Source organism: Lepisma saccharinum, chromosome 1 (genome assembly GCF_977018435.1).
Source record: "Lepisma saccharinum chromosome 1, izLepSacc3.1, whole genome shotgun sequence".
NCBI classification, from domain to species: Eukaryota; Metazoa; Arthropoda; class Insecta; order Zygentoma; family Lepismatidae; genus Lepisma; species Lepisma saccharinum.
This window is the reverse complement of record NC_139229.1, coordinates 146,293,836-146,312,861: the sequence shown is the minus strand read 5'-3', so window position 1 is coordinate 146,312,861 and position 19,026 is coordinate 146,293,836. Positions and strand designations below refer to the sequence as shown.

Sequence of the window (19,026 nt, the reverse complement as noted above, 5' to 3'; positions counted from 1 at the left end):
TCGTTTGGAATAAGGTAGTGTCTGCTGCCACGTTCTTTTTTCTGCTGGAACCTCAAAAGAGAAGCGCGTGGCAGCAAACTCGGTCTTTGTTTTATCGTGATTTTATCATGCTATGTATGCAATTACGTCTGTAACACATACTGTGAAGTTGTAGCGATTACTTTCACATAAATGTTTTAAGATTAGGTCCCTTAGCATTCTTCTAATAATAAACCTACACGCTCTCGTAGTTAGGTTATGTTCCGTTAGCATTAAAATAATATCGCTAAATGCTATCTAAAAAAAAAGGTTCTAAATTACCTGTATATTCATTCCCATTAATCATAAACTTGCATTTTTCTCGTCTTCATCTGTTCTTAAGATTTGTAACATGCTCTTAGCAGACGAATTACGTGGCAGGAGCAAATTTGACGCTTATTCTTACTGCTGACACGTGCGTGGCAGCAGACTCGGCCTTGGAATAAAGTAGGGGTGTGCGGGATATCGAAAAGTCGAAACCGGAATCGGGGGAAAAAAATTTCCGTCCCGATCCCGACTTCGGGAAATGACTTTCCGACTTTTCGGGATCCCAAGCAGTGATTTTAAAAAGTTGTTAATTCTCGACGTTTTCTGCATTGCAAGCGTCTGCAACTTATCGGAAATTTTTTGTCTTTATTCCAGAAATGCAAAAACAATCACTTAAGTTGAATATGACGTGTAGAATTCGATATTTTCAGAGCTTAGGGGACATTTCGAAAATTCTGTCCCGCACACCCCTAGATTAAAGAAAAAGAAAAACCTCCTTCAAACCCGTGCCTTGCCTCTAGCCTTAAACTGTTGTATTCACGTCTCAGCACAGATTAAACTTCTCAGACGTGCTTAGGGGATGTAATTATGATCTGTGAGATGTGAGAGTTTGATGAAGGAGAACAATCTTTGTCGCGCAACGCGATTCCAAATTTGCGTGCGTTCTGAGATCACCGTGGATAAAATTTATTGTTACGCTAAATGCCTAATTAATTGATGTTGCATAACAAGCACTCTTGCGTTATAAGAGTTGTTCAAAGTGGTGGGCAACTGCATTCACATATTCCCGGCATCTCTTGATGAAATTTTGATTGACATATTTGTTCTGTTTGAAAGTAGTTTTCTTGCCACTGATAACCTAGTAGGCCTAGGATGCATGCTTGGTAAAACATACCCAGGTACAAATTTTAATTGTTTCAAAGCATGTAAATAATAATATCTTCAATGAATAACCTAATGTTATAAGTTTGAACATTTTTATTTCATTACGCAAAGATACTCGTTATGCAATATAAATATAATTGTCTGCATGCTAAAGATATGTGTGTAAAAATAAGCGGGATGTCAAAGGTCGAAAATGCTGCAGTCACGTCAGTGTTTCCACATGAAGGGAAATTTCCCTCTTGCAGGAAAATTCGGACCGAAATTTTTTAGTCAAAATTGAAAAGAGAATTTCGATTAAAAATAACACAATTTCAGGGAAATTTTAAGACATCTGACTACATTATTACAGTATATGTTAAGTTCCAGTTTAGTATTCACATTTTCATTTTTTCTGTTCTTTTTTCTGCTCCCTTGAATATAGCCTGTATCTATTTATAATTCTGTTAAGTACATCGCTTTTCTGCACCTTCGGTGAGGATTAATGATTAAATGGCAGGCACCACCACTAGTAATAATAATAATAGCTACCTCTACTAATGCCCAGTTCGCTCAACCATCGTTAAAACGCTCTTATCGAGTTGATATAGATCGACCACAAGGAAAAAAAACCTTGGGACGAGAAGTCCCCGCGCAGCTTTCTCTTCTTCCCTCCACCTAGGGCCATAAGGAAGCATGGTCTACTCTCCCCCTCCCCTACTCGCGGGGGTACGGTCAGGGTTGTGCCGTAGACTATAAGTTTACGTCTACATGCGTTGTCTACGCGTAATCTACACGAAGATTACATCAGCTATAGTTTACATAGTCTACTGTAGACAATAGATTTTATGTAAACAACAGGAAAGAATGATTTTAGTGTTATTAAACGAGAGAAAGTATTATTTTCTCCTTCAAACAAGTCGATAATCTGTGCATATAACCAACATATGACGTAGTCTGTGCTTATGACTATCCGAGGATTATTCAAGAAAAGATAGAAAAGGGGACTACCGAAAAAAAAAATACGAAGTTAGGTGAACACTGATATAACTTTTTTCAACGAACGGAAGTCTAAAAAATATATTTTTTCACCGTGTTACTGGTTAGGAATATGCATTAGTCTTTTAATCAGATCTTTCCAAGCTTGTGTGAAATGGTGAAACTAGAAGTAAGCAAAGTTTGACCATTATACGGACAGCGCGTTTTTTATAACTGTAATCTTACTATTGATACCACTGCAAATTAAGTGATGGTGTTCATTTACCAGGCGAATCCCAAACTTTTATTAAATGCATTAAAATTTGTATTTGGATTATTACCTGTGCAATAAAATTGAATTTGAACTGAAATAATACTACTTGATTTGGGGAATCCTTGACCCTAGAATATTGGATATATACGTACATGTACTGCAGAGTAGTTTTATTTACCTTCAGAATGATTACATTCATGGTTGTCATTGTATAAGATTTCACGACATGGCACATATATATGCAGTTTTATCCCAAATGGCGTAATCTTTTTATTTGTCATTGCACTTCTTTAACGTTCAAGTACTTACACAAAAATTCCGCTGTAGTAACAAGATGTTGGTACTATTATAGCCTGCGTAGAATGCATTTCGCGACTTTTACACAAGAAACTACTTAACTGAATTCGGCTTGCGAAAGATTCTTTAACGTGGGAATTACGTTTAATCACGAAAAAATCCATTTTATAGCCCCCCACACCATTCATGCATAGCCTGAAAAACCATTCACAATAGCCCCGAGGTATGCCTACAATGTTAGGTTAGGTTCCATTAGCATAAAAAAAAAATCCCAATTTTCGTGTTAATGACAATACACTCTACAGGAATAACACCAATAAACATCACACATTTAACAGAAATGTGTTCAGGTAAGTAGTTTCTTGTGTAAAAGTGGTGAAATGTGTTCTACGCAGGCGATAATTTTACCCGGTACTAGTTTACTATCCTTCGGACAGATTTCTTCATTTCTACAGAAGAAACTACTTACCGTAATAAGTTCCTGTAGTATTGTCTAACATCTGGAAGGTGTTTTGTGTGATGTGGGAATGTTTCAGAGCAGAAATTCAACCATTGATGCATAGCCCCACGAACCATTCATACATAGACCCACGAACCATTTCCGGTAAGGTTAGGTAAGGTAAGGTTACAATAGTTAAAAAATGGTTTCAAAAAAATATGCGTAGCCCCACACACCATTCTCGCATAGCCCCACGAACCATTGACACATAGCCCCACAAACCATTTGCGGAAACGTACGTTCTTCAGTTACAAAAACACTTTAAAAAAAAATTGATCAAAAAAACGTTAAAAAATGATCCACGAAGCAGATAGGTAAGTAGAAATGTCAAAAATTGACGAAACTCAGAAGTTATAGGTGTCCGAAGGATAGTAAACATTTACCTTTTACCCACTATGTTATTACATTTGTAACAACATTAATATTGTCACAAATGTTGCAAGCTGCTCTCATAAGAGTACCAAAGGAAATATTTTTCACCATGCTAACTTAATTTTATTTATTTGTAGTTTATGCTTTTGGAGATAGGGTAACAGTACCTTCGAGGAACAACATATTTCTTCAATTTTACAGTAAAAATTACTTACGTGAACAAGCTTCTGTATCATTTGTGATGTTTGTTGGTGTTATTCCTATTGAGTGTACTGCGGAAAAGTGTCATAAACACAAAAAAAGGCATATTTTTTTGTTTTTTATGCTAATGGAACCTAACCTAACATCGTAGGCATACTTCGTGCCCATGAATGGTTTGTGGGACTACAAAATTGAAATTTTTTTCATGATTAAACGTAAATGTAAATGCCATGTCAAACAACCTTTTGCAATGCAGAATAGGCAAGTTCAGACATAAAAAGTGATGAAATAACCGAGTAAAAAATGTGTTGGCCCTCGAGGGTACCGGTAATGAAGATAGAATTTTACGACATGGCTATTTGCATCAAATTTGTTTTCTGACCAGTGTAATACAGTTTTTAAATGCTGTGTTTGTCTGATAAAAAGCCAGCTTTTTTAAAGGAGCAGGTAATGGAAATTTTGCCCTCTTTTACCTTCCATTGCACCTCATCCATTTCTCTAGCAGTTTCAGTTGCGAGTTTAGAAGTTCGTATAATATCATATTTGAAACTGGCTAAATAATTTTACAGGGTGTAACAGCCAAGAACCTACAAATTTGTTTTGCCCTAGATACGTGTGTGTATGTAGACCTACCCAATGGCATGGTGTCTTTTAACCTATGTATCTACAGTGTTCGATCTCTGGTGCAGATGTAGTGGTTTACAATCTATTTCAGATAAATAAAGTGGGCTGTAAACATTGTGGAATCGCCTGTTGTCAGTCCTACTGCAATGAAATTTGTTGTTAGCACCAGGGGCAATTCCTCCATGTAGGAGGAGTGAGGAACTTCCTACAGTGAATTTATAGTTATTTTCAGTTCTCTGCTTTTTTAAAGTTTAATGACGATCATAACATTATGAGTGCAATATAAGTTCGCTACTTATCTGTAAGGCGTCAATCTGCTATCACTGGCTTGCTCCAGATCTGCTGTCCTGCCTGCCACAGAGTCAAACCTTTTTTGTAACTGCTGCTTGTATGAATTGTGTGCCAAAAGTTGTATTATAAATTTAGAACAGTGAGGCACTTTACATGGGCAGCCAATTTTCTGTAAAGTTGTCTTGCATAGATTCCTGCTGGATTTTCATGTGAGGCTTGAAGTTTTATATGCTTGGGACTAGACATATATCAAGAGCTGTTGGAAACAATGAGGTAGGAGAGATGATGAAAGACAGTTTAATGTTGAAAATCCTAAACTGAATATTTAGGTCTTTAGGGGCATGAAGCCTTTTCACTTTACATCATGTGACATGGTAGCAGCAGGAATCCACATCAAAGACGAGAGTAAACAAGTGGCTGCTCACAAAGAGAAGCTTAAGGAGAGAGAGTAGTTAAGACATAGGTGAGTTACTATATTTTTCACAAACGTTCACTATTCTCAACAAGTAAACAAGTGGATGGTAGCAGAGGCCAATAAAATTAAAAGAACCTCTGCAAGTAAGTTTCGTGGAAAAAGAAAGTAACTCACTCACATCTAAGTATTATCAAACACATATTTCATTTCTGTAACATAAACACACAGTAAATAATCAACCAAGCCGATGAAGAACGTATTTATTAACTCATGTTAAAAAATCATTGGTACCATGGTTAGTTTTTAATTAAATAATCAGAATTTTGACCTAGATTTTTATTGTCTGGGCCACTTTTGGCTGACTGAGCAACTAAGCAGGGAATAGCTTCCGAATGCAAAATTTTGTTTGGATTATTCTGCACATGTATTTTCAAAGTGATTTTATTTTTGATACATATCTTGAAAGATCAATCAAAATGCTTTTACCAACTGCTTTTTGCATATTTTTTACAGAAGAACATTTCCTTCCATGCCCCTATATGCTATTACGCTATTACAAGGTTAGACAAGTTATATTTAGTGCTCTTTTGATTATAATTCAAAATTTGCAGTTTTCGTAAAATCTATCTAACATTCTAACCGAACTAGACGACGATTCTACAGACTTATAAATTTACCAAGTTCCTAGAATCCATGCTATTCGGTTTTGACATAGCAAATGTACACATTTCAAAAAATACATTTTTAGATTTAACAAGTTAGACCAGAAATCAGAGAATTGGGTTCATACATGTTTTCTTGCAGTGTTACTTTTTTTTACACCTCTTTTGTTTGGTATTTTAGCATCCCCACACTTCTTTTCCTCTACTGCATGCACCTTTTGTGGTGAAACAAATAAACATGTTTGTAATTAAATACTGATTTATTGACATAAGAAAATAACATTTGTTTTGAAAAACAACTCCAGCATCATTAATACTACAAAATAACATTTTAGACAATCCTCATTTTTCAAATAATTGACAAATGATTACATAGAGGCTAAGTTGCAATTCTGTTGAACTATTAAAATTGTCATGTCTACTTATAATCCTTATCTCAAAAATACAAAACTTTTACAATGCATGTTCTAGTTGGAAATAGTTAAAAAACAAACACATAATGTTGCTGTTGCTATTTCAGCTTTTTTTTTATCATGCTGAATGAGGCTATTTGCCTGGAGAGAGCTTAGTGTAATTAAAGGCTGACATATTGCCAACAAAATAAGAGCTTTTGTGTGTTTTCAAAATAATTCCCACAAAATAGGGCGTAACAATAATTTCAAAGATAGCAAAAAACTAGAATGAAGTTCCACACATCAGCGTTGCTATTTTTTGTGATAGATCAAATTAATTTCAAAGGCCACTGGCTTCATTAACAATGAGTAGTATGCTTGATTTTGAAAGTCAGAGAATTTGGCGGTGCTTTATTCTATTTAGAGGAACCTATTCCATGATCGCTATTCTATCCTTTTTTTGACGTATTTTAAATTGTTCAGGTTGTATACCACCGTAATTTGAGGGTTTAAATATATACTTTCTTTTTTCTAAATGTTACGGGATCCAAGACTGAGATGGTAACACATCACTACTTTGTTTAGTCCTGGTTGTCATCCTATCCCTTTGTACTACTTGACACTAAACTTTGTTAATGAAGGTAGTTGACCCTTGAAATTAATCGGACCCATCCAAAACCAGCAACACACATATACGAAAACTACTTGCACAGTCATAAATAAAAAATAATGGTCTCTTTCCTTATGATCACACACAAAAATACCTAGTACTCATCTGACTTGTTTGAATCGATTATCTTGTATGTGTAATACACATGCAGTAGCTTTTTCGAACGCTCGAAATCAAGACGGTTTCTTGTTGAAGAATGCACATACGACCAATTTGAAAAAATCCTCTCAATTTGAGCTGAGGATGCTGGAATCTTCACAAGTTTCAGCGCAAAAGAGGCCAAGTTATTGTGGTGTATCTTGGCCATGTTCCAGAACACAATTGCATCCTCTATGTTTTTCTCAAACAAAGTTTGGAATATCCCCCTTTTTTGTCGAAATGAATGGAGTCCATTTATGCCTTCAGTATCAAGGCTTTCCAGCAAAAATGTCTGAACCATTTCTAAGGTTTTATGTGGTAAGCTCTTTGCCTCATCAGCATATCGAGGATGAAGGCAGTATGCTGCTAGCGAATAAATGGTGAGTGCCATGTCCTTCCTGTGCTGCACTCTGTCTTCACAGTGAACAGAATGTTGTGGTAGCTGGAGTTTACACCACAAATGTGCTGAATCGGCGATGGATGAATCTGTTCTCTGTGAAACATTTATAAGTTCACAAATGGGATCCAAAAGTTTAATGTTGTCTCTAACTAACTAACTAACTAACTCTCTAGCCTTCTTAAACCCGAAGGTTCATGGCTGCAGCAACACAGGCCTTCCATGTTTCCCTATTTTGAGCAAGTTCTATATACTCTTTTCCATCCCTACCGATTTCCCTTAGGTCCATCTCAACGTTGTCCCTCCATCTTCGTCTTGGCCTTCCTACAGGTCTCTTACCATCAGGTTTCCCAACAAGAATCCTGTAAACTCCTCGTTCCTCTCCCATTCGTGCCACATGGCCTGCCCACCTAAGTCTTCTTGATTTAATTATTCTAATAATATCTGGACATGAATACAAATTATGTAGTTCTAAATTATGTAACCTTCTCCACTCACCTGTCTCCTCATCCCTTTTAGGTCCAAAGATTTTCCTAAGGATCTTATTTTCAAATACTCTCAATTTATGTTCCTCTTTCAATGTAAGGGACCAAGTTTCACATGCATATAATACTACAGGCAAAATTACTGTCTTGTATATTTTAACTTTTAGTTTCTTAGATATTAAACGAGAAGACAAAAGTTTATGAAGAGAGAAGTAACATGCATTTCCTGAATTAAGCCTACTTTTTATTTCCTCTTTAATATAATTTTCATTTGTTAATATTACTCCTAAGTATTTGAATTTGGAAACTGGTTCAAACGAGTTGTTATCAATAATTAGATTTTGATTATTACCTAACACTTGGTTTCGGCCTGTAAGCATATATTTAGTTTTCTCTTTGTTAACTTCCAAACCTATCTCTTTAGCAGTTTTGAAAAATATTTTAGCATTATTCTTAATTGTATTCACATCATCCCCCAGTAAGTCTACATCATCTGCATATGCTAACAACTGAGTCACACCATTTAATTTTAGTCCTTCCTTAGTTTCTTTTACCTTCCTAACAGCATATTCTAAGGCAAAATTAAAGAGCAATGGAGATAATGCATCTCCTTGTTTTAACCCATCATGAATTGTAAATTTGTCAGACATATTAATACCCACACGAATTTTACTTTCTGTTTCACTGGTGCATACTTTTATCATACTAACAAGCTTCTTAGGTATTCCAAACTCAACTAATATATTATATAGTTTATCTCTTTTGACTGAATCATATGCTTTTTTGAAATCAATGAATAGCTGATGGACATTTTGATTATATTCCCACTTTTTTTCAAGTGTCTGTCTGATGTGAAAAATTTGATCTGTAGTTGATCTGTTACGTTTAAATCCACATTGATAATCACCTATAATTTCATTAGCATATGGGGTTAGTCTTGTTAAAAGAACGTTAGATAATATTTTATATGTTGTTGAGAGTAGAGAAATTCCACGGTAATTATTGCAGTTCATTTTATCACCTTTTTTAAACACAGGAACAATTATGGATTCTTTCCACTGTTGAGGGATTTCTTCTTTATTCCATATTAAACAGATTAATTTATGAATTTGATACATTAATGAATTTCCACCATATTTAATTAACTCAGCTGGTATTAAATCAATGCCAGGTGCTTTGTTATTCTTTAGCCTTTTAATAGCATCTTTAACTTCAGTCAAGTTGGGTTCTGGAACTAAAGGTTCTGCTGTGTGTACTTCATTCACTTCTGATTTATCTCCTACATGGACATTTAAAAGGTCATTAAAGTAGTTCTTCCATCTATTTAGAATATCACTTGGGTCAGCTAGAACATCACCGTCTTTATCTTTTATCAAGTTTACTTTAGGTTGCCACCCCTTTCTAAATTCATTTACACCTTTATATAAATCTCTGATATTTTTATTTTTGCTGTTTGTTTCAATTTCGTTAATTTTGGTTTTCAAGTAATCTCTTTTTTTACTTCTAAACGTGCGGTTAACTTCTCGCTTTATTCTATTATAATTGTTTAGATTTGTATCATCAGAGTTATTTAACCACCTAAGTCTAGCCTGATTTCTTATTTCTATTAGATTATGACATTCATTATCAAACCATGGCTTACTTTTTCTCGGTTTATGGTATCCTATACTTTCTTTAGCTGCTGATTCTATTGCATTACGTATGTGCTCCCAATTCTTATTTACGTCTGTTTCATTTATATTTTCATCATCATTTAAATCCTGCAAAACATCAAATCTATTTGACAGTTTAATTTGGTAATCTTTCTTAATTCTTTCATCAGTAAACTTTCCTGTATCAAATTTTAGAACTTTTAGATTTTGTTGCTTATGATTTATCACTGAGAGTCTTTCTCTTAATTTAGCAATTACTAAATAATGGTCACTAGCACAGTCAGCACCTCTATGTGTACGAACGTCAATTATACTAGTATGCCTTCTCTTATCAATGAGAATATGATCTATCTGATTGTGAGTTTTACCATCTGGAGAAGACCAGGTATATTTATGGATATCTTTATGTTTAAAAGTGGTACTTTTCACAATTAAATTCTTTGAGGTTGCAAAAGTAATCAATCTTATACCATTATCATTACTTAATTCATGAAGACTTTCTTTACCAATCGTGGGTTTAAATGTCTCTTCTTTGCCAATTTGTGCATTACAGTCACCTAACAGAATTTTCATATCATACTGAGAAAATTTATCAAAGACCTGTTCTAACTCTGCATAAAAATCATCTTTAGTATTATCATCTTTATCTTCCGTTGGTGCATGTATGTTTATTAAAATAATTAATGTTGTCTCTAACTTCCTCAATAAAATCATCATCAAAAACCAGTTGCTTTGCTTCTGCCTTGACCCTTTTACATCTTTTATCATTCACAATTAACACCTTCATAAAATGGATGTTATTTACCAAGCACACATAGGAGTCACGATACGAACACCATCTTGTGTCACATGGCAGCTTGATTCTACATCCCCCATTCTGGACCAGAGCATATTCAAGATCAGGCTGCTTGAACTCTCTTAGTATCAGCTGGACCTTTTTGGTTATGCTTTCACTTATAATATCCTTGGCTAATAAATTTCCTATGTGACTATTGCAATTACTGTGCCAAATAGGAACTGTTCTTCCCATCTTCAGCATAGTTGAAGCATTGTCAGAAACAACAGCATAAACTGTTGTATTATACAAAACCTTTGCTTCTGCTATGGACTGGGTGACAATTTCGGCTAGCTTGTCTCCTGTTTCTGCCTCTCCTGTAAGATCCCAGGCATTGAGGAATGCCTGGGATCCTTTAGCATTTTGCAACATTGTCACAACCGTTTTACTGTTGCTGGAAGTATTTCTCCAACCATCTATAAGCAGAACAGATTCTTCATCCACAAGAGTTCTGCTCATGTTAACACATTTTTCATTTTCCTTATCAAGCAAAGTTGTAGACAAATCTTTCCGTTTAGGTAGATGTGATATATACCCAGGCCGTAAAACTTTTACCACGTCCCTAAAATGGTCCGAATCTATAGTGCTAAATGGTATATTACATCCGAAGAAAAATGCAGCTACCTTCGAGTCTATTTCCTGTATTTCATCACGGTTGACTCTGTCTATATACCTGTGTAGAGAATCCTGATGTCTTCTTCGTTTTGGTGTTCATGCAGGAGTATCCTTGTTACTTACAGGAGTGACGGAACTTGAAGATGGTGTGATGGTTTGGTAAAATACATCAAAATACCTGTTTGAAGCATCAGAATCAGACTGAAGAGATGGCACATCTGCAGTTGCTTCATTTTGTTCTCCAATCCTGCCTGAATTATCATCCTAGAAAACACAATTGAAATATTACAGATAACTTTTAATAAAACCTTGATATGATTTTTGTAATTATGGTCAGGGTATTTTCCTCTGTTAACTCTTTGGTATCTAGGCATTTACATGCTGCTACTACACTGGCATGACATTTAAACTCAACAAGCCAGAAAATGCATGGATATGCATATTTACTTGATAATTGCAAGAACAACTGAAAATGTATAATCACTGGAGGAATATCATGATCAAGTTATTTTAAATATTCCCTAGTGTGGAAATGCCCTCCCCTCTCCACTCAAAACTGTGCAGTAACAGAACATGTGATTGCAAAATATTGACTGTGTGTCCGGGAATACACCTGCTTGACCTTGAGGCTATGCTCTCGTCAGCTGGTAGAGAGACTGGGGAAGAATGACCCAAGTTTTTCCGTTTGCTTGAATCTACTACAAGCAAGAAACAAAGACAGAAATGTTTGGATTTCTCTTACCCTGATGGTAACCTGTCAGCAGGCTAACAATGAAAGAAGACCAAATTCCTTCACTCCACTTGCTGACACAACATTTGTCTCAAGGTCAAGCAGAGGATTTCCCTCAGACGAGGTCATGAGATAACAATTGCACATTGAGTCTATACAGTAAGGACACCGAATAATGAACTAGTTTATTTTATGTGTCACTTTCTGCCATTTTTGGTTAATTTGCTATAATGGAGATGAATGGTGACGAAGGGACAATCACACATACATTGTGACAACCAGTGGTGACGATTGGGTTCTAAAACTGGGGGCAAGGTGCCCAAACTGGGAAGGGGGGCAAGGACAGTTTACTTTCCTTTGGTAGATAAGATTTAGCATAGTGCAAGGGCAAAAGTGGCAAACCTCACCCCCGCTCTCGTTGCTGCCACTGGTAACACTAGACACAGACGATTATACAGACTCTAAGATCAAATAAGTGAAAAACATGAGTACAATAGAACAATTTTACTAGGCATTTTCAATGTTTTTAATATCTTAGTTCAAAGACACAAACTAAGCAAATAACAAAAAATTCAGCAAGAAGCATTTGAAAGGTAAATTTCCATACCAGCATCAGCAATAATAATAATGAAGGTACTAGTTCTGAATGTGTAATTATTATTGCATAAATTTAAACATCGGGGAACGTGAGTAGTACACATAAAATTTTAAAAAGTATTATATTCTGTGGAAATTATGATGTGAAAAGTACCTAACACAAGTCTGAACCTGACCTGCCTGGCCAAACACTTAAAGACTCTACAGGAAAAAAAAACAATAAACAATCACCTTGCTAAAAAGATACATGTTAGGAGAGAGAGAAATCTTATCATGTAAAAATCATGCATATTATTATAATTTAAGAATTACATACACAGAACTAGGCCCATAATGAAGTTCACGAGCACAAAACCATTGTCTTAACCTTCATTAAAACTGAAGTCAGCATTAAATTTGATGTTTGTGCCAGTAAGTTGTAATCAGCGATATTATCTCAAATAAAAAAATCTTAATTTGCATTGCTAGCTATATGAACAGTACTTGGTGTTTCACAGAGAACAATTTGATTTAAAAATAATTTCAAAATGAATTGAAAATTGAGTTCCACATCTTGCATAAGGTAAAATTAAAAATATGACGAAAACTTGGAAAGAAAACTTCTACATTCAAATTTACCACAGGACACAATTAAACTTTCATTTCTATTGAACTACTGCCTTGCACAGTGTGAAAAAATCTACAAATTATACCATGGGACTAATTCTTCCTAATTATGTAATACACATGTCTGTGTATCTCGTGTGTCCATAACTGAAATAATTTCTCACTTTCCATCATTGCAAGCAAAACATCAGATATGAAAAATAATGTTAATCAAAGTTAGTCATGATTTTGCTAGCTTAAGTATAAACGAAGATAATTAGGTAAAACTTAACATGAGCCTGAACGAATTTCTTCATTTTTACAGGAGAATTTACTTATGTGAACCAGTTTCTGTAGCATTTGTAAGGTTTGTTGTTGTTATTCCTATATAGTAGAATTAGGAAAACCGTGGAAATATTTGTTTTCGAAGGTAAAATAAACGACCTACAATTGGCATATCTTTCCTCCTGAACCGAATGATGAGTACGTGCAATGACGTAGTGTTTCTAATGGTGCACTTTTTTCCCCAGAAAGATGAGGTATGTGTTGTTTTTTTTTTGCGTAAACATTAATTTGTTAATGAGAATTTTTATTGTATTTATGCTAATGGAACCAAACCTAACCGACCTAACCTCGTAGGCATACCTCAACAGAGGGGCTACCTAGTGTGTTAATTTTTTTTGCGTAAATATTACTTTGTTAATGAGAATTTTTTTTAGATATAATTTAACAATACAAGCAGAAGTTGTTATTTTTCACTTCATATGTTTGGAAACACTGCTTATCCACTAACGATTCACTACACCAGTCAAGATCGACTCACTATGCCAGTCAAGGTCGAATCACTACACCAGTTAAGATGTCCGTGTTATATTGTGTGTTAAGCGAGCGAACAAAGGATGAACAATAATTACTGTTAATGTTACAAATATGAATTATTTTCATAATTAAACATAAATCCCACGTTACAAGATTCTTTGCAATGCAGAATAGGTAAGCACGAATGTTAAAAATGTCAAAATAAACAAGTGAGAGGTATTCGGGCTCGTGTTAATAATTAATGAGAATGATATTAAAAAAGCATCTGTTACGTACATGGTAACCAATTTGATTCTCCACGACGTAATCTTCTATTACTTCCACAAATTGGCCTGATGTTCCTGCATTTTCAGCATTATCTGTGCAAAATGGACTGGGTGATCTGGAACTGCTTTCAGACTCTCTTGTTATTTCACATGTGTTCCTAAAATGGAATGAATTGTACATACAATGGCTGTATATTAAATGAAAATAAATAAATATTACTTACACTTCCTAATACTTCACCATGTAAAAGTGTGAAACAGAGTGAATATATGGGAAAAATCTCATTCCTTTACAAAAATATGCACAACAATGGTAAAATTTTCGCCTAGGGGAGACACATGGAAAACGTTAATTTCCGGTATTATAACATTTGTACTTACATATTATACATTTCTGAAGATTGTTTGCGTGTCTTCTTAGTGTTTTCACTTATATAATGTCAATTTTTCACAAAATCTTTGTTGCTGTAGACCATTGGCGTTAGCCCCACAAACCATTCCCAAGTAGCCCCATGCACCATTGGCACTCCACAAACCATCCACAGGTAGCCCCATGCACCATTGGCACCCCACAAACCATCCACGGGTAACCCCATGCACCATTCACGGGTACGAGGTATGCCTAGAAGGTTAGGTTAGGTTTCAATAGCATAAATACAAGACAAATTGACCGATTTTTGTGTTAAGCACAATACACTCTGCGGTAATAACATCAAGAAACTTCGACCGAACTTCAAAAAGCCTACAGAAACACGTTTCAGTAAGTAATTTCTCCTGTAAATTTTAAAGAAGTCTCTCCCCCAGGCGAAAATTTTACCGAATTTCATGTATGTTACATTTGTACTTACTTATTATGCATTGCTAAACATCGTCTGCGTGTTTCTTGCTGTTTTCACTTCAATTTCTGACAGTATTCTTCAATGCGTTTTTGGGTACTACTTTACTATACCGGACACACCTATCAATGATTTATTTCACAATTTTTTACATTGCTAACGTACTGTTCTGCATTGCAGAACATTTCTTTAGGTGAAATAATGAATTTCTAATGAAAATAATGTCTTATTTCTTACATTAACGAGTACTTACTGTTGTTCCTTATGTCCCACAAACCATCCACGGGTAGCCCCAAAAACCATTGACGTTAGCCCAAAAATTCACGATAGCCCCACGAACCATCACGGGGACGAGGTATGCCTACTAGGTTAGGTTCCATTAGCACTCCTTTCGTTCAATTTAGCATATACGGACAATACAAGAGCGTATTGTGCTCTCGTGCAGAAAGCAATTGGCGGCAGCAGCAATAGCGTGTCGGAAATAGATTTTCGTAGAAAACCACATGCATTCCCATTAAAATGGATCAAAACTACATTCCCGAACATCAACAACGCTACAGAAAATGATTTGCGTAAGTACTTTCTCCTGTAAATTTCAAGAAATCCGTCTCCGGTATAGTAAAGTGTTACCCGTTTTTGCTTACGTTACGCGGAACATGGCAGCAAAACTTTGACGACTGTTGTCTGTGATGGACCACAAACCATTGGTGCCTGCCCCACAGATCATTGGCGTTAGCCCCACAAACCATGCATGGGTAGCCCGACGCACCATTCACGGGAACAAAGTATGCCTATGAGGTTAGGTTAGGCCTGTTAGGTTAGGTTCCATTAGCATAAATACAAAACAAATTTGCCGATTTTCGTGTTAATCAGCAAGAAAATACGCAGACTATGTTCAGCAATGCACAATAAGTAAGTACAAATGTAACATACATGAAATTCGACGATTCCCAGGCGTCTCCTATATAGCAAAATTTTACCAACATGCCAAAATACTTTCCCGTGAATATAAAACACAACAAAAAGAAATATTTGCGAACATGTGAGAAATGGTTTTCTTGTTCTCTTGTACAGCGAAGTGTTGATATTTAAAACAAGATCAGAATTAGACAGCGACACGTATATGACGGAAATTGCACACCCAACCAAATTTGTATTTGTGGCTGAAGAAAATGTGGCGTACCTCACAGACGTCTCAAGTTTCATATTTCTCACGGACTGATAAATAGGGGAGCAACTGCTATGTGCGTGTGTATTAATTAACAATTAAAAAAACAACCATGGATATCTCGATAAGTTTGCTTACCTGTGACTGCAGCCTAGACGTTGCTGTGTTGCTTAGTTTTTTTCTGCATATATTACAATACGCAAAATACTTTGTACCCTCCTTCAATAACTGGAAATCGAGCTCCTTGAGCTCCTTGAAACATTTATTTTTTGTTCGTGGCATACTTTCGCCTGTTAGCTGCTGATGCGATTGCTACTGTGGTCTTGCACAAAGAACGCCGAGCGCCATGTTGTCTACATTTCTTACGTCATCAACGTAGATTACATTGTTTACATAGTCTACATTGTCTACACGTAGAATGTAGACAATCGTTGTTTACGCGTAGACGCACATCACTGGGTACGGTGCACAGGACTTGCGGGTCTGCGCAGGTTGTTTTGATCGTGGTTCCATCACTAAAATCTTGAGCAGCCTGTTAAACTTTTAATGTTCGCTCAAGCGATTTTATAGGCCCGTTAACTAACGACATGTTAGAGGCGTTGTGCTTTGATGCATTGCTATTCTCATACTTTGATACGAGAAATGCAACATTATGATTCCTTATTTTGAAATAAGACTCATTTCTACTTACCTCATATGCATAGCGGAACATTTTTCAACTAGGGATTACTTTTTTCAATGAAAAAATCTTTATTTTTAACATTATAAGTATTTATTGGTCGTTGCTTATTGGCGGCCAAATTTTGACTCACATTGTCTATCGTCAGCTGATATGCAGTGTTTTCAAACTTATGAACCGATAAATGCCGCACAAACTATTCACAAAAGGTCTTTAAGCGAAAATTGATCCACAAACCATTCACGGAAGGTTAGGTTAGGCAAACATAGAAAATTGAATTGAAAAAAAAACGCACACACGTCATCTTGTAAAACTACCGCGTGGTTGTTACACTAATGTCCGGTTCGCTCAACCATCTTTAAAACGTTCTTAACGAGTTGATAGTTAAAGCATCACTAAAATCTTAGCAGCCTCTTAAACTTTTAATGTTCGCTGAAGCGATTTTATAGGCCCGTTAACTAACGACATGTTAGAGACGTTTTGCTTTGATACCTTGCTATTTTCATACGAGAGATGCAATGGGCGCCTCCAGGACCACTCAGCAACCCAACATTGTTGAGTAGCAAGAACCCTGGAGGCGCTTGCTACCTGGTTGTTGAGAAGGAGCGACCGCGGCTTCACTCAACATAAAATTCTCTCGCTACCTGCGGTCAACTGTCGTGCTGTCGTCTGCAAGCCTGTTGTCTTCTGTTAGTTGCAACATGGCGCGGCGGAACTAAAAGATGCGTGGAGTAAAAAGTATTTGCAAGTTTGATTATGTAGCCCAAGCGCACGTTTAGGTCGCGCATCCAATAGCCTTAAATAGTAATAACTTTTTCGCCACTATAATCTCGGAGAATGAGTGATCTGTCAACGGATAATTATGCACTGGCTTCAACTGAAGTATATTTAAAAATACCAACAAAATAACGCAGTTAAAAAAAAGTAATGAACCCAAATACTGTTCACAACATTTTTTTTTTTTGGCTAATACGGATGAGCATGCTCTTGCAAACATGTGTTCAGCTTGAGGTGGAGACCACTTTTTATCTCGCTACGTAAGTTTCGGGTTCGAGTTCCGGTATAGGCATGGATGTTATTTGATTGATTTAATTTATTTTACTTTTCATTTTTGCCACTTTTGGCTAATCGCGAAGATGAGGATGAGTGATGATATGGTGAAGGAAAACTCACAAGGAACAGCATGCCCAGGCCGGGATTCCAACTCGGGACCCGATGTCGTAGCGCAATGTGTTAACCACTCCGGGATATTATTTGTGAATGTCCCTTCTTCAAGTACGTGTCCAGCTTCTTTTTGCAAGAAAAATTGGCATCAAGTATCGAGGCCATTTCTTGGGTGAAATACATATTTTTCAAGGGAGCGTGATATCAAGAAATGCACCGTGTGATATTTGAAAATCCATTGGAAGGAGGATTACAATAACTTAAACGATGATCATGCAGAGTTAATCATAAAGACAACTAAAAAATGTGGTATATTCATGTATAAACGCCAATTCGTACGTGTTTATTTATGTTGCTTTAAGTTACATTTTCTCGCAGCTACGAAAGCACAATCAGCAATTGATAATTTAAACTATATCAAACATTATTACGTGAAAACAACGTGAGAACACCGTTATACAATCTTGCACACATTTTGCAACTTATTACTCACTGTTTAACATTTCTGTTCGTAAGCTAACCTCCGTGGCTACGACGCCAGGGTCACGGGTTTGAATCCCAGCCTGGGCGTTCTTTGTTAGTGTCCTTTCATCATATCATCAATCATCCTCATCTTCGCGATTAGCCAAAAGTGGCAGAAAAGCGACGATAAAAAACAAAATTCAAATGAAACTATTGTTCATAAATCGTATTTATTATTGTCCTATCAACCAAGTTTGATTGATTGATTTGTTTTATTTTACTTCATTTTCGTGCCACTTTTGACAAATTTGCGAAAATGGGAATGAGTAATGATATGATGAAATTGATGAAAGGACACTCACAAGCATTCATTTCCAGGCCGGGAACCACACCACCACGGGTGCCGACCTATTAATAATGACATGAAACTATTGAGGAATAATGATCCCATTTCAAAGCACATTCTCGAAATTTATCTTTCTTTCACTTATAACATACGCATACCCTACACTATAAGTGTTTTAACAAAGGTTTACAACCAATAAGGTCACACACACACAAAAAGCGTTTCGGGTTCGATACCCGGTGTAGGCACATGGTGGTTCGGATTCCACTTTAAACTGTAGGTCCAGTCCCAATTAGCCTTACTGTGCATAAAGTGGACTTAAAACACCAAATCAAACAAACACACAAGAAGTAGAGTGTTGTGTCAAACTTGCACTCCTATACGAAAATAATCTTTAATTTAAACACATATATCCTTAAATAAAACTGGCC

At 36.0% G+C, this 19,026-nt stretch overlaps 1 protein-coding gene across 1 annotated transcript; it reads right to left on the bottom strand.

Annotated features, from left to right (window-relative positions):
• Positions 1-10,994: 10,994 nt before the first annotated feature.
• On the bottom strand, positions 10,995-15,312 carry LOC145989436 (uncharacterized). The gene is made up of 3 exons (XM_083124783.1): positions 15,030-15,312; positions 13,951-14,098; positions 10,995-11,207 (listed from the first exon to the last, which is right to left on the bottom strand). Exons 1-3 carry the CDS (start codon positions 15,077-15,079, stop codon positions 11,040-11,042), a joined length of 366 nt encoding a protein of 121 aa, XP_082980909.1. The 5' UTR covers positions 15,080-15,312; the 3' UTR covers positions 10,995-11,039.
• Between the last annotated feature and the right edge of the window lie 3,714 nt (positions 15,313-19,026).

Excerpts from the sequence above, each read along its gene's own strand:
- LOC145989436 (XM_083124783.1), bottom strand. The coding sequence starts at position 15,079 with ATGGTTTTTGGGGCTACCCGTGGATGGTTTGTGGGACATAAGGAACAA. Across the intron at positions 14,099-15,029 it reads GTGGGACATAAGGAACAACA|GAACACATGTGAAATAACAA; the intron begins GTAAGTACTCGT and ends ATTCCATTTTAG. Across the intron at positions 11,208-13,950 it reads AGAATCAAATTGGTTACCAT|GATGATAATTCAGGCAGGAT; the intron begins GTACGTAACAGA and ends TGTGTTTTCTAG.